The sequence below is a fragment of the Cyanistes caeruleus genome, chromosome 3 (assembly GCF_971803275.1).
Source record: "Cyanistes caeruleus chromosome 3, bCyaCae1.hap1.1, whole genome shotgun sequence".
NCBI lineage: Eukaryota > Metazoa > Chordata > Aves > Passeriformes > Paridae > Cyanistes > Cyanistes caeruleus.
Window position 1 is genome coordinate 86,227,430 of NC_141703.1, and position 15,752 is coordinate 86,243,181.

General features: G+C 47.6%; 1 protein-coding gene and 1 long non-coding RNA gene across 3 annotated transcripts; one reads left to right on the forward strand and one right to left on the reverse strand.

Annotated features, from left to right (window-relative positions):
• Positions 1-1,239: 1,239 nt before the first annotated feature.
• Positions 1,240-7,958, reverse strand: LOC111924956 (homeobox protein NANOG-like). 2 transcript variants are annotated; one of them, XM_086882453.1, is made up of 4 exons: positions 7,505-7,958; positions 4,129-4,403; positions 2,740-2,829; positions 1,240-2,301 (listed from the first exon to the last, which is right to left on the reverse strand). In XM_086882453.1, the coding sequence occupies exons 1-4, from the start codon at positions 7,680-7,682 to the stop codon at positions 1,939-1,941; spliced, it is 906 nt and encodes a 301-aa protein (XP_086738579.1). In that variant the 5' UTR covers positions 7,683-7,958; the 3' UTR covers positions 1,240-1,938. The 2 variants fall into 2 exon arrangements, with proteins under 2 accessions (XP_086738579.1, XP_086738580.1); XM_086882454.1 differs by lacking the exon at positions 7,505-7,958 and adding an exon at positions 4,504-7,459.
• Positions 7,249-10,670, forward strand: LOC147654302 (uncharacterized). The gene is made up of 2 exons (XR_015284910.1): positions 7,249-7,622; positions 7,955-10,670. It is a non-coding gene; the product is annotated as an uncharacterized LOC147654302 (long non-coding RNA).
• Positions 10,671-15,752: the final 5,082 nt, after the last annotated feature.

The following is a 15,752-nucleotide window of genomic DNA, read 5'->3' on the forward strand; positions in this document are numbered from 1 at the left end:
GATTATGACTCACCATCCAAAAGGCCTTATCTTTCCCCGAATCATGCTGGCCAGGTGTTGTGGTTCAATGCCAGGCAGCAAATAAGCACCATGCAGCCACTCAACTTGATCACTCCCCACCAATGGGATGGAGGAGAAAATCAGAAGAGTGAGAAAACTCGTGGATTGAGATAAAAACATCTTAATAGGTAAAGCAAAAGCCGTACACACAAACAAAGCAAAACAAGGAATTAATTCAGCCCTTCCCATAGGCAGGTCACCTCCAGGATAGCAGAGCCTCATCCTGTGTAGAAAAACAAACTCCATGACTCTGGATATCCCCCTCTTCCCCCTCACCCCAACTTTCTTTCTGACCCCAATGCCATATGGTATGGAATATCCTTTTGGTCAGTTGGGGTCAGCGTTCCCCAGCTGTGTCTCCTCCAAACTCCTTGTGCACCCCCAGCCTTCTTGCTGTCGGGGAGATAACGAGAAGCAGAAAAGGACTTGAGATTGTGCAAGCCCTGCTCAGCAGTAATGAAAACATCTCTGTATTATCAACTCCATTCTCAGCACAAATCCAAAACACAGACCCATCCCAGATGCTGTGAAGAAAATTAACAAACACAGCCAAAGTCAGCACACCATAGAGTTTACAGTAGAGTCAGAGTGTCTGCATGAGGGAGTGGGAGAGGGAACAAACAGCTGTAAGGTACAGCGACATAAGTCAGCTTTGCCAAGAAGACCATGCCTCTTATTGCTCCACTTACAGAAATCACTGTCTTCATTTTATGCTTTTTTTTTTTTTTTTTTTTTAATCACAGCAGCTACTTCATTGCATTAAGAGAAATTAATTGTCATCACCAAAGAGTGATAGAAAAAGTGATAGAAAACCTGTGACTCTGGGAACTGGAGGCCTGTTATTACATATACTTTGCTATACACGTCTGGTTTAGGTACTTAGACACATAATCAAGTTTAGAAATTATAGTACCCCCATGGCAGTCCCCATATTCAGTATTTCTGGATAGGAAAAATTCTTAAGGTGGGTGATAGTTACTCACCTGTTTCTTTGACTCGAGATACCTGACATTACCAAGAACCATGAAGCTGATCTACTAATAACACAGAAAAAATTTCTGTTTATGGTTTCAGCATCAAGTAACAATGGCATACAGTTGTGTGGCTATTTATGTTCCTGTTTTTTATATTGCAGTGCTCTATTGCAATGGGAAAAAAGAAATATATAAAAATACATAATGCATCTTAAAAAATACTCTTTTTTATTTGCCAAATTGAAGGCAGTTAGATTTTCTCAAGGGGAGGCACAGCAAGATACAGACTAGAAGGAAGGGCTTATAAGATCATCTTACCAGCCTTTCTGCAAGCTACTTGTCACATTTCCCTTCATTAGGCACTTCATCACTTCACCTCATAGCTTGATACACTGATGGTTTACACTTCAGATGGGTAACTGGCAGGTGGCAATAACTTCTCCAGCTTCAGTTAAAGGTACAAGGCCAGCACAGCTCCATACAGCCCCTGTCTTCACGTGTTGTGTACACACAAGTGTACAGTGATACGCAGAAATGAGATCCCCAAAGGAATCTGTGCTTCCCCTTAGCCAAGTTTCAAGATCCATAATTAAGAAGATCCAGGGCATAAGCTGGGTAGCCAGATCCTGGGCTTTGCTGTAAGGGAGCTTGGTTGGTCTGTGACAATCAAGGAAGGAATGTGTGTGTGTGCACACGTGTACAGGCACAGAAATGAAGGGCTCTGTGCACATGTACCTGGGCAAGCGCGTCTCTACACGGCTGCGTGTCTGCAGGCACACATCTGGATGCCAAAACTGGTTCTAGCTACAAGGTGTCCCTGAGGTGGACAGCACACAAATAACAGAGGGAGAGATGAGAGTAAGATTTGATTCCTGGCTGCCCAAGTACCCCACATCCACAGTGCTTAGGAATGATAAAGATGATGGCCGGCAGTGGTTGGGAAAGGAGCCCCCATAGTGGCTGAGTGGTGAAAATTACAGCTATCACCAGTCTTTGAGCCTGGATATTCCACACTGCCAGGATAGCTGTGGTAAAAGTCTACTTTGTGCTGGGCAATGAAGCCCACCGTCTGCTGGACGCTGCAGGTGCCCCCGCCTTTGCCAAAGACTCCTCCATCCTCGCTGGTCACGATTGTGTAAGCATTCTGCCCTGCTCCATAGTGCTGACAGGGGGCAGGCATGGTTTGGATGTTGCCAGCTGCGGTGATGGGGTAGCCCTGGTGGAATTTGGGGTGCACATCCAGGTAAGTACCAGTCTGGTAGCCACTCTGAAAGGGGAAGGCAAAGAGTCAGAACACATAGCTTCTCCACTCCACAGGCCTGACACATACTGGGGCTCTGTCCCTTCACATTTCATATGGTCTACTGACTAGCAGCAATGGCATGGAGGGCAAGAAAAACCATGTCCATTCCCATAGTTCAGGGGTGGATACACAATCATATATATATATATATATATATATATATATTCATATATACATAGGAGGGAAACAGCCTTTTCCTGAAAACATTTTTGTGGCATAGCCAGCCCATTACTGGGCTACCTGCAGTACACGGGTTGGTGCCAAGTCTGTGCCTCTGTGCTAAGCAAACCAGGAGGCCAGGTACGCTCACACTTGTACGCTTAAGTTGCCCCTCACAGAGGAAATACGGGACTGACGTGCCCAGACAGAAGAGCCATGATGAGCCATGTGCTGTGTTCTTACCTGTGTGAGGCACTGAGCCCGTTCGGTCCACAGGCTGTGCTTCTGGCACCTTTTCAGCTTCATTCTCCGGTTCTGGAACCAAGTCTTCACCTGGATGAGGAAGGGAAAACAGAAAAAATGTCAGCAAAAGAGAGGGAAGAACAAATGTTACAAAATTCACAAGCAGGAAGAACCAGAGGGAGAGTGACCAGATGGCAGAGATACACGGGCAGCAGCAGATAAAAGCCTTTAAGAATTCCTGGGGGGATGTTGCCAAGGGGAGAGGTCTGTCTAGCAGCCTCAGCAGGTGGCTAGTGCAACTGTGTGATGGGGGAGGGGGTGGCTCGGTGTCAAGAGAACAGTGATAGTTGTGACAAATCGACTCATTCCAATCATGGAGGTGAATGACTGGTGTAAATCAGATCCACCGACACCTCTACAAGCCCCCTGCACTACAGGCAAACTTCTAAGTCGCAGGTTCTGCATATTTGCAAACAGAGAAGGGACAGACTTGCTCCTTGTACCCAGCAGTTCCCAAATTCAAAGCCCCTTGCTGAGGTGAATTCCAGGGCCATTTGCCCCCGGGCTGTGTCTGTGCTGTGAAAGCAGCCTTTGCAAGGATGTGGATTGAAGGAAAGAGCAGACTGTCGCACCTGTCTTGCTCCTGACAGAACCAGTTCAGTGTGTGCCGTATGTGTGCACTTCCAATGGACCTGTAACTTTTTGTAGTTCCAGGACATCCAGCCCATCATGCCCAGCTCTGAGATCCGTATTTCAGGCAGATTTTGGACTTGTAACTGCAAGCTCTTGTGGCCCAGCTCCCTTCCTTTGTGTGCCGCATCATTTCACTGCACACAACCTACCTAGAGATCACCAGAGACCCTAAAGGACAGTGATGTGTGAACCTAGCAGCACCCACGGGGAGGAGAGCACATGTCAAGCAGCCAGGCAGTGCTGAGTGTGGAGCACTATTAGATATTGAACAAGACCTAGAGGACACTAGCAAGAGCTGTCAGCGTGTCGAAGCCCCTTGACTCAGAGAACAGACGCATGCCAGGGTTTCTGTGAAGTTCACAGCACATGAACAAATCTGTGAAGTGCTGTCAAGCCCAGGGTAGAGACTGTGGTGAACAACATATTCATCACTGGGTTTGCAATTCTACTACAAGTGCTGGCAACAGAACCCTTAACTGACCCTGACTTGTAGAGGCCCAAATGAGGTGCCACTGATCCCTCTAGCTGCAAAAGTGTTTCTGATCTCTGGGCATGAATAAGCAGGGAAGCAACTGTTAGCTGGCACCTTTCCCTCAGTCCCTGCTGGGGACTCATCTTTCCATCCAGGCATTTCCTTAAGTGACCATTCAGCTGCTGTGAGATCGATACACTGTGGGTCAAAGTCTCTGTGTTCACCTGCTTGTACGTGAGCCCCAGGGCAACAGCCAGCTCCCGGATCTGCTGGGGGCTGAGGTACTTCTGGTTCTGGAAGCGCTGGTGCAGGGTTTGCAGCTGCTCCTTGGAGAAAGCTGTACGGCTCTTGGTCTTCCTCATCCCCTCCACGCCATATTCTCTGCCCTTCTGAGACTTAGCTGTAGGCTGTGGGGATGAGGATGATGAATGCGGACTGGTGGCTGAATCTGGTGTGAATTGGTTGAAATTCCCAGAACTGGATGAAGCTGGGGATACTTCTATAAATAAAAAGACAATGAGAAAAAGGTGTAAGAAACAAAACGTTAAGCTGTAAGGATATGAGCATGCTCCCTGCCTGCTGAAGAGCTCCTTGCCTACCAGACTGGAGCTTCCTTGAAGCAAAGGCTTGTGTGACCTTCCTTTCTTCATGAATCTGTGAGCACAGACAAGCACACTGAGAGCGAGCAGCTTCCCAGCTCAGTCCCCTCTGGGATGCCCGTGGCTCCCTTTTGCCAGGCAGAAAAGTCAAGGCAGGGAGTGGTGCAAGCAAAAGTGTGGTGCACATCAGCTCACAGTGAGCTCTCCTCCTCCAGAAGGCCTCAGTAATATTTCAGTCTGATTGTGGTGTAAAAAGGCCTTGTCATGACCGCAAGTATAGCTCTGGCTTGCTGGCTGGGCTCCACGAAGCTGCCTGCCCAGCAATACCAAGGCACTCAATAGTGACAAAACAACCTCTGACCTGGGTGTATGGTGGGGCAGAGCAGTCAGTGCTCACAGTGAGGGCAGCAGGTGGAGAGCATCAGATATTGGATAATGGCTCAGTCCTGTTTGCCTTTGTCTCCCACCACAGACCATGCTACTGCTGGAGACACTGTAGGTGGAAGGACCTATTTGAGAGGGGCTTTTGGTGAGAGAAGAATGAAGGAGAGAAATTTCACATGGAAGAGGAGAGGGAGAGGAAAGGTGGATGTGTGAAACAGATGAAAGGAGGCAGCAATCCTGTACCAGGGACATAGGGGAGAAAATTCAAGAGTGCACAGGAAGGCATTCAAGCCCCTTCTCATTTACCCTGGTACATGTCTCAAGGGGTCTGTGTTGATGACCTGTTCTGAAGCTGAAATAAAGACCTAAAGGAAAAGCTTCCTGAACAATCTGAGCTCCTAGTGAAGACAAAACCTGCCAAGATGCAAAGTCATTCAGGCTGCAGGAATAAGAAAATGTGTCACATGCCAGATTACTGGGGTCTGAGAGAGGCTGAAGCTTCTCAGGCCAATCTGACTGAAAGGGCTGTGGTACCAGTCACTCCTCTTTCCCCTAACTAATCTGCCCATCCCTCCCTCTTCCAGCTACTCCTCTGCACACTGTCCTGTACGGTCCATCCCCTCTCCTCCTCCCCCATCTCCTCCTACTGGAAGTGCAGTGAATGGGGCAGTTTTAGTGCACACCTTCTGACTACTGAGCCCAACCAATGTCCCTACGTCCTTACCAGTCACCCTGAGAGCTGTGACACTGAGACACCCTCCTCAACCTTCAGAACATATGTCCAGAGCAAAGTACTGATGTTCCCCAGAGGAATGGGCTTCCCACCCATCCTACAAAACCTGTCCTTCTTCTGTCCTACGCTGAGAGTCTACTAGGCAATCACTCAAAAGCCTTGGAGCACTGTTGGATCTCAGAAAGGTGGACACATCTGTGGTAGTGTTCCCCTTGATACACTTCTTACAGAGGCATGCCTGTCTCTGTGGTGCCTGCCACTCGAGGCTTGCCTGCTCTGGACCAATTGCTATCCCAAGGAGATGACACCAGCCAAGCAGAGGCTGGGTGAACAGCCAGGGGTGTAGTGGGGCAGGTTTCTAGCACTGGGGAGCAGGTCATTGAGGACTGTAAAGGGATTCTGTCTAAGGCAGGGAGAAGCTGTCAGCCGAAGTGCAAGGGCCTGTGGTGTTATGTGCATGGAGCTAGATTGCAGAGCCTTGGGGAAGCTGAACATCAGTGACCTGGCTGCATGGGAAGCTAAAACTTTGTATGATATCTCAGGAAGCTTAGCTCCTGCAGGCTGTGCAGTAAAATCCTTATAGGGAGGAAATGAGTATGCTGGGAACGTGGGCCTGGAAAACAGGAAAGTCCCCTGTTAGACAGGAACCACAGCGAGACAGTGTAGAACTAGAGCTCCCCCAGGTTGCTGTCTGACCGGCCTATTAAAAGCACTATTAAATGTATCATGTGCAGCTCAAGCTCAGGACAAAAGTGCTCACTCTCCCATGAGAAGAAAGGAGGGAGGAAGCAAGAAACACAAACCACAGCACAACAGACATGAACATGAAAGCCTGCGACAGACCCGCTCTCACAACCCCTTGACATCTGTAGGCCTTGACTTCCACAACTGGGCTCTCTCTGAGAGAGGTATGAGGGGAGAGTGTTTGAAGATGGGGTTAAAGTCTGTAAACCAAACCCCACATGGGCACAGAGGAGTCCATCTGATGCCCGCTGTTGGGCAGGCAGCATGCAGAGAACCTGAGCCTTTCTCCAAACTCCGTGGCAGGCAGCCACAGGCCGAGTAGCCATAGGCTGTGCCTGAGCCTGTAGCTTTCCATAGCAACTGGCAGCTTGAAAGCGGCACCCCAAAACCTGCCTCTCCTCCCATCCATTTACCTCATCAGAGTGTCGCCCTGCTGACCATAATGTGGGAATGGCTGAAAACCAGCTCTTCTATTGCCACTCACTGGAGTGGGAGAGGAATGGCAGGAACAGAAAATGTCACTGCGGTGAGCACTGGGACTTCTAGGTTAAAAAGGGAAAGGCAAAGCAACAAGAGTACAGAAGGAAGAGGGAAATAGAGGAAAATGGCAAATGAAAGAAGCAGTGAGTAACAGTGCTAAAGACGCAGATCTCCCAGCACCCAGTGATTCAGAACAGGCCTTGGCTCGTGTTTAATAAGCACATAAAAGGTGCAAGGGGTTTGTAAGGGGATGAGGGACGCCACAAGAAGTATCTCCAGGATCTCGACAGCACATGTGATAGCACTTAACTAAAAGGAGGCCCAGACATTCCTGTACCAAGAACCATGAACTTCCCTAAGACCAAGCTGTCACAGTGCCCTTCAGCCTGGAGCACAGACGTGGCAGTGCCTCCACTCTTCCAGGCTCTTTTGAGGCTTAGGAAACCGCTTGGCAGTCACACAAGGAAAGTATCAGGGAAAAGTGGCGTCACCGGCCGAGGTCACCCCTCCTCCTTGCCTACCACACCGCAGTTTGCCGATAGGTCACACACTAGGAAACCGAGGCAGGGAAAGAGACAAATCCGCTCCAGGTCATTCAGCCTGCCCTGGGAGCAGAGGTATCCCGAGGAGCGGCTCCGGGGTTTAGCTGCCAGGCCTTACCTGCGGTGTGCCTCCTGCCCGCCGCCTCCGGAGAGTGGCGGGCCGCGGCGCTCCCCGCGGGCCCCGCCGCTGTGGGGGCCTGTCCCGCCTGTCCCGCCGCGTTCCAGCAGAGCTCCAGGTAGCCCATGGCACCGCCGGGGTACGCGGGGCACGGCGGCAGCGCCAGCTGCGCGCACATGGCTGCGGACCGCCCGCCCCACGGCAGATGTCACCTTCACCCGGGGGACAGCTCCTCACCGCCGAGCTGAGGCAGCCCCGGGGCGCAGACGGGCCTTTATAGCCGGCCATCCCCTGCCCGGCACCGCAATATTCACCGTGGCCCGCTCCTCCGGGCTCTTTGTCATGTTAAAGAGGCCGATCGGTGGGGTGGGGACGGAGCAGGGGGGAGGGAAAGCAGCACACGGCATCAGGGCTGAAATATGTCCCCTCTGAATTCTTCCCATTCTGCAGGTTCCTCACTCACACCTGAGCGGGGTCTGAGCCTCAGGACAGCTTCTCCTGCTTGCTTCTTTGGGCTCTGCTGAGCTTGTCCCGGCTCAAAACCCCCTGAGCAAGACAGCTGTTCACTGGGAGAACGCATCCCGGCCAGTCTCCACCACAGGCAGCGGACAGGAGGGAAATCTGGTGCTGAGCTGCTTCCCACCGTGCCGGCCAAACCCACACCCTGCCCTGCGGTGTCGGGGAGGCTTCTGAGACCTTGGCTTTGTGGCTTGTGTCACACTGACAGCCCCCCAAGACCCACAGACACCCCCTACTGACCTGGCAGCGCTTCCCATACTCTTGGTGCCGATGTCAGATATGGGAAAGGGGGGAAATGGAGAAATGATGAAGAATTTGAGCTGGGGACCAGAACATACTTAACATACTTTTTTTTTTTTTTTTTTTAAATGGAGGAGGAATTTCTTCCATCCAGGCCTTTGAGGTAGCCAGCTGAAAATGTGTTTGGCCCATCTTCAACAAGACTGTGCCAGAGCAAACTCAGAAACATGGGGCAAGTCACATCCAATACCACATCTCACTTGGCAAAGCAGGCTCAGAAATCTCGGCTGGCTGGTCTCCAGGGGGACAACCAGCAGAGACATTTTCACTGTGGAGCTAGAAAATGACCTAGTGCATGTAAGGGCTAACAGATTTGCTTGCCCATTGCCTTTCAAAAGCACATCCTTTTATTTGTGTAGCTTTGGCTGTGGCCTTTGCCAGGCTGCTGCAGGTTGGTTGGAATAAAGGAGATGAAGAGTTTCCTTTAAGGCAGGGTTAGCTGATATTTCCTGACATATGGCCTACCCAAGGGGGACAGGCACCTGCAGAGCTGTTCATTAAACAACTAAAGGTAAGTGAGTGAGCTACAGAATTTAGGGAAATTTTATTAGTTTAATTTCAAAAGACTTTGAGAGTCTCTCACTAATGTCCATTTCTCAATAGAGAGATAGAAGATAGAGTTAATTAAAATATTTCTTCTTAGAACCAGCCTTGCTTTGGCACCAGGACACGTGCATGCCTTCTGTCAGAAGCTCAGAGCTGAAGGTGCTGATCCACAGAAGTGTAAAATTATTTCAACCTTTCACCCCTCTGTACCTCATTACTTCACTAATGATTGTTGCTGCTTTCATCCCGAGCCTGTGCTTATCCCAAGCATCGCAGTACCTGGCAGGAGGACAGAGAGGGGCACCTGCTTGCTGTGAGTGAAAAGTATCAGCAGGGAGAAGATACAGACAGGTGGGGGGAAAATGCAGAAATAAGAAGTGGCATTTAGATCTGTTTAAAAGGATATAGAACACCACTTCTACCAGGACTTGTGCTGCTGCTCTGTGCCCCACGGCAGGTCACTAGTCCTGGCTTCCCTGTCTGTAGAGACACTTTCCCATGAGGTGCAAACTGGAGGGAGCTAGGGATCTGGCTAGAGTCTCTAACTTGACACTGAGTTTTATGTTTTCTGTTTGCATGAAACACTTTTTTACTTTACAAACTGCAGGGATCGATACATTTCTCACAAGAACAGCATGTTTTTATGTTAAATATACTTCAAAACCTTAAAGCAAAAAAAGGGCTTTTGAGCACATCTAACTCAATAGAAACCCATGAACATCCTGAATATGTCAATTATGCTGCAACAGCCTCTACAATTTGCTTTGGTTCATGTCTCCCTTCTGAATCATTCTACATTTCAGAGCTGCAGTGCCACAGGAGCTGAGATCACTGTCCCTCACATCTGCCCTCAAGCCTTAGCTAATTAAGCACCAGTTACATGAGTTGTACAGAACTTGGCACCCAACTGGGCAGCCCCAGTGCCACAGGAGAATGTTATGCTCTCCTTCTTACTCATGCCTGGCCTGTTACTATATACTGGTGCTCAAATTTTCATGGCCTCAGGTGCAGTTAGGATGTGAAACCAAGGTAGCAGACCTGGAAGGTATCAGCATCTCTTTTAGGGTATTGTTGAACCTGAAGACCTAGGAGAAAACAGAGTGTGGGTGCTGGTGTGGGTGGCAGTGGGTGTCTGTGCTGGGAGTTTCACTGGCTGAGCACCTCACACATGATCTCATTGGTTTCAGCTGCTTTCTGAAGGTGTCTGGGATCTTTCCTACAAAGTGCCCAGAGGCCATAATAAACCAGGGTAGTCACTTGCACTACAAAGTCCCTCTGGGCAGCAGCTGGGGAGGAGGGTGGTGTCACCCCTGGCTGGACCAGTGAGTGGGCAGCAGGGAGGGAGTCACCTCCCTGGGGGCAGGAGGGGGACAGAGGGGCAGAGGGAACCTCGGGACCTCGCTCCCTGTGGTTTCAGAGCAGCACCTCTAAGGCAGCAGCTTATGTCTCCCACAAAACACACGGCACAGATATGGCCTGGCATCAAACCAAGGGTTTGGTGCTGTTTTGTTCCAGACTGGGCTCAAATACTCCCTGTTATCTGACAATGCTGCATATGGTTTTGGTTAATTATTCAGAGATTGCTAATACAATTGTTTTAAGAAAAAGTCTTTGATAGTACTGTTTTATAATATTTCTCTTTTTTTTTTGAAGCCTCAAACTAATGCCCTGCTTTGTTTAAACATTTGTAAGGTTGTTGTGATCACTGTTGATACAAATGGCTTAATCAAAAGATATTTTAAGAGAAAAAAACCTGGAAAACTAATGCAGTTTGAAGGATTAAAGAAGCAAAGTAGCTAAACCATTGCAACATTGCCACTCTGTTCCCCTTTTAACTACATGCAGCATGTTAATTCTTAAATTGTAACTTGAATTTGTTCAAAAGTATGGTGCTCTCTTAAAGCACCATGCTTTTCCCAGAAGACTTTTATTTTGGTGACTTATGATTTTCTACATTTTTTCTTTGCTTTCTATGGGACTGTTCTGTAATCTACTTAGAGCCATGTGCTTGCCTGGTGTCACAATGACCTCAAACTCCTTGTAAATATATTTAACGAGTCTGCACAAGAAAAGGGTTTTTTTCCCTGCTAACACACATGACTTTGCTGAACTGACAGGAAGCAGGGGAAAGGAGAATTTATTCTGAAAAACCATAACTGTGCTGCTACTTTTGGGGTGTTTTAGGTGTGTCATACTGGGATGAAAAATTCTGAAAGGGGCAAAATAACTTCTCATTGAGGGAATATAGCCAAACTTCGTTTGGGTGATCATAAAAAGAAAAAATAAAGAAAAGATTCCTCTGCTCTTTTTCCACTGTTCTCAGCCTAAGGCCGGTCAGAACTGGTACTTTGTTGTACATAGCAGCCATCCAGAGCCACAAAAAAAGTAAGTTAAGACCCCTCAGGGCAGAACGTTGTAAGGGGATCTATGGTAACACCTACCTAAAAAGACCGGGGGAGGGTCTAGAAAGCCCGCAAACCTTAAATAACATTCGTAAGTATTTCCTAGCTGCCTTCAATTTTTCCTTCTGTAAATGTAATTTAGGACACAGCTTCACATGTTAAGTGGTTTTGGTTCATGCAGAAAGGGAACAGAGGGCCCCTTCTCTTAAATTACTCAGAGTAATAAAAGCCCAACTTATTTTACTGTGCAAAATTTTTCAGCAAAATCAGTGAAAGGTAAAAATTAAAGTTGGTGTCACACCCATACATATACATATATATACATACATACATATACATTTAAATCCTCCTCTTCTCTCCTCTCCTCTTTATTTTTTTTTTCTTTTTTCTTTTTATCTGTGTAGTGAAAAAAAAAAATCTAAGAGTCAAGAAAAGAATGGGCAATGGGCTTAGCTTCCAACAAAGCAGTTTAGGACAAGCTATTGATCATTATTGTGAGATGGATTTTTCTGCTCATACATCCTTCCTGGAGTTCTTCACACAGTCAGGCCCTCAAAGAGAATTATCGTTTGACACTTAAGCCAAGAGGAAGATGGAACTGGAAAAAATGATCTGTCAGTATTGCCAGCAGTCCCACAGTCTCCTGGGTCTCACTTGTAGGATTTTACTTCCCATTCTGCCAAAAAAAGGTGTGATCAGTGTAGGCAGAAGAGAAGGCCTGGACAATGTTACCACATCTAGACTTCTAGTCTCATTGCAACACCTCTTGGAATGTAGTAGACTCTTCTGCTCTCAGACATCCCTCACAAAGCCCAGTCTAGCTTCTGTCTCTTGTCTTCAGGTTTAAAAGGCACCTGTGGTCACTAGCCAAAGCAAGTTCTCTGGCTGTATGGCTACAAGTTATGGCAAATACAGCTAATTCTTGTCCAGCCTGATGTTGCTGTGCATTTCCCACTTCCCAAAGTGTCTGTCCGTGCCAGGCATGTGCCGCCAACTGAAAGAGATGTGAGAGTCCAGCATCGGAAATGGAAGGTGGAGTTCTCTCCCTATTTTAGTTTTCACTTTGAAGAAATAAGTTTGCATATAAAATCACAGCAAGGCTATACCCTAGATCGATCATGTCTAAGTCCCCTGCAATAACAGATCCTTAACTGCTGTTAATGTCATCTGTGGTATATTTTCTCCCAGAAAGGAGGGGAGGCTTTTTCTAATGCTTACTTTTATTTTAGTACTTGAACTGTTTCCCCTTCTCTTTAACAAAAGCTACAAGGATTTTTTATGGTGGTTGGTGCCACAGCACCAAGCTGTCTGAAGTCTTGAAATCTCAAACAATGTTTAACCATTTTGCGTCATGCATAGCGTTTTAATCTAAATGTGCATATGGAGAAAACACTCCCTCACCACTGGAAAACTCATCTGGTCCTACAGAGATGTGGTCCCTGTGTGACATTCCCCAAACTTGCTCCTAGGCAAATTTTCCAAAGAATTCCCACTTAAGTCTAATTTAGAAAACTGCAGGTCCCCATGGCTCCTCTGCCAGTTCAGTTGTCAATACCTGGGAGCACTTTGATATTAAGTTTTGACCATGATATTTGAATTGGATTAGGCTCAAGATGTGTTTTCCATGCTCCTTCCATGGTTTTCACTCATTTTGCTCCACGACCAGTGGCTCAGTGCACAGTCTCATAAAGGAATGGTGAAAGGGTCTCCAGTATCTTGTGAGGATGTGGCAGAGAAGTAGAGTGTGATCTGGTAGGGAAAGCTGCCCACAGAACAAGGCATAAAGAAACTGTTGGAACACCTCTGCAAGGGTGTAAGTTACAGAGAGAGCAGAGGATGGATTTTGGCAAGGGGGAAGAAAGTTAGAGGTTTCTCAATTGCCTTAAATGCAGACAAAGGCTGCCTTAAGGGGGTTATAGGCCTTGGAATATCAAACCTTGGAAGATTCTTTGACATATCTAAGGCTGGAAGAAGAATGTAGTCCTTTTCCAGTCACCGGCTCTGGTATCTGGGATTCCAGCAGCCCAAATGTGCCAGGAATTAAGTCTCCCCAGACAGAGATAACATAGCAGAGCTCTGATCAAGGGACTGATATCAAAGGAGCAAATCTTTCAGCCCCAGGGATGAATCATCAGAGCAGTTTATTCCAACCTTTTCTCCTCCTTTCAAGTATCAGGTTCAATTGCAGCAACGGCAGCACAAAAGGCTTCATCATTCTAGGTGCTGAAAAGGCAGGGAAAACACAACCAGGAGGAATGGAATTCACAGGTGATACAAGGCTGGGAGGGTGTTGCAAATACCACAGAGAACAAAGAAGTGATGCAAAAGGAACCTATCTTGCTTGGGCAGGGAGGAAGAAGAAAAAATGGGGGCTGGTCATGCACCTGAGGAGAAAGGATCCCAAAGGTTAAGTATTGAAAGGGAGATGTCTAGAAAGCACAGCATGGGAGGAAATAAAAACATCAACAACAAAAAAGGTAGGCAAAATAAATGTACGTTTGCCAGCTGAGGTATACCAAATTCAAACAACAGGAATATTATTTTGCAGACATTCAATCACTTGACAAAAATCCTTATAATCTTATTTTCTTGAATGGGCAGGCTGAGGTTGCATTGGGCTCAGGAAAGGGCCTGTAATTGTACAGCACTGGCCACTCCTGGCTAAGCAGAAACAGCTTGTCACTGCAGAAAACTTGTGCTTAAAGCTAAAGGGCGCTACTAGTACTGCCCACAGCTATGGTGAGATTACACAAAGAAGGTCACATTCTGTTTTGTATGCCCTGCAAAATGTGGGGATGAGGAGGAAATAAGCCCCAGGGAAGAGCAGCAGGCACGGGAGTGTTATAAACCAGCTTCTCTCTGCCAAGCAAGTATCAAACCAGAATTGCAGCATCTCAGCCTCTCTGCTTCTCAGCAATCTGTGGATCTAATCTCTGTTTACACACAGGGGGAGATCTGCCTTGTCTGAAGGCATTCCCACTGCCTGTTCCACTCAAGTTGCCCTACTTCCTACAAAGCAGGTGAGGACAGGTGGAAAGAGCTGAACTGGAAGGCACAATTCTGGGAACTCTGATGAAAGTAGATGAGGTTGTGTGTCACTTCAGCTCCACCAGTTATTCAGTCATCTCACCTGTACAGAGATGAGCTGGAGGGCCAAGCTAGGTCTGGTCCTCTGCCTCATCAGTGTTGGTTATGTCAGCTGATCCTTCAGCAGGATTTCCTGGGACATTAGTCACATCGTTACTGGATCTTAATAAACTGTTGTCAATGGTCTGCTTCCCCCACGAAGCTGAATTAGCTCTGCAAGGAAAAGAGGAGCAAGACCATTGACTCTGCAGAAAGATCATCTATCTCTGAAGCCTGTAGCTCAGGTGCACGCCAGGAGCCACACAATTGCTGCTGAGCTGTAGTCTGGCTTGGGCTGTGGTTTGGTGTTTGGGGGTTTGGGTGGGAAGGAAGGAGATGCATGTTTTGTGGGGTGGTGGCATGGCACTCGTACTTCAGAATGCCCTGTACTTTGGCATGTCACGATTTACCCCATGAGTTATCAGCTGCCCTAAAAGATGTTTACTGATAACTACATTGCAGATGAATCTAAGCTTTGCAAGAATTGTGGGTGTGGGAGTGAACATCAGCCATATATATAAATACACACACATTCAGAGCCTCTTTGCAAATATGAGGTACCTGGGAAACACATGCTGCCAGCGTATTGCCACATAACCAGGCACATTTCCATGCCTGGAAACAGGGTAACACAGAATCAGCACACTCCACTGAGGCTGCACTCCGTAGCTTTTGTTTCCCCCAGGGCACTGTGCTGTAGCAGGAATGAGGCACCCCAGGAGCTAGGAAGAAATTCATGGCCCAAAGGTAATCAGCTTGTGGAGCTGTAATGTTAAACTCATTGGGAAGACAACATGAGGGGGGAGGCAGGGGGGAGGTTGGGGTTGGTGGCCTGTGAAAATTTCAGCATGAAAAACAAAGCAGGAAAGATTTTTTTTTATAAAATTATGATATTCTTTTGGGAAAGTACCACATAGCAGAAGTAAGGACCAAGTGTGTTCAGGGGCACAAGAAAATTGTTGAGGTATAAGAGAGAACCCAGAGATGGCTGGGTCATGCAAGCCCGTCTTCATCTATACTTTCAGCTAACCCTGACCCTGACCCTAACTCTGTGGCATTTTGGCCCCTTTTTTGTGATAGCTGGGCCACTGATGTAGACAAATCACCCAAAGACTGTGAGCAAGGAGCATTCAGTCTTTTCAGCTCTAGTAATAGAGGCTTCCTTATGCAAACATGCAGTCTCAGGTCTCTGGCTACTTCTAGAAGAGACCTTGGTGCTGCATTGCACTCTTCCTGCAAGGCACCAAGTACATCAGAGGCAAACCACAGGCTCCATAGGAATTTTTTGCCCAGAGACCACTGAGAGTTTTGTGTAGGGATTAGGTCATTCAGGGGATCTGGGTGAAAACTTTGAC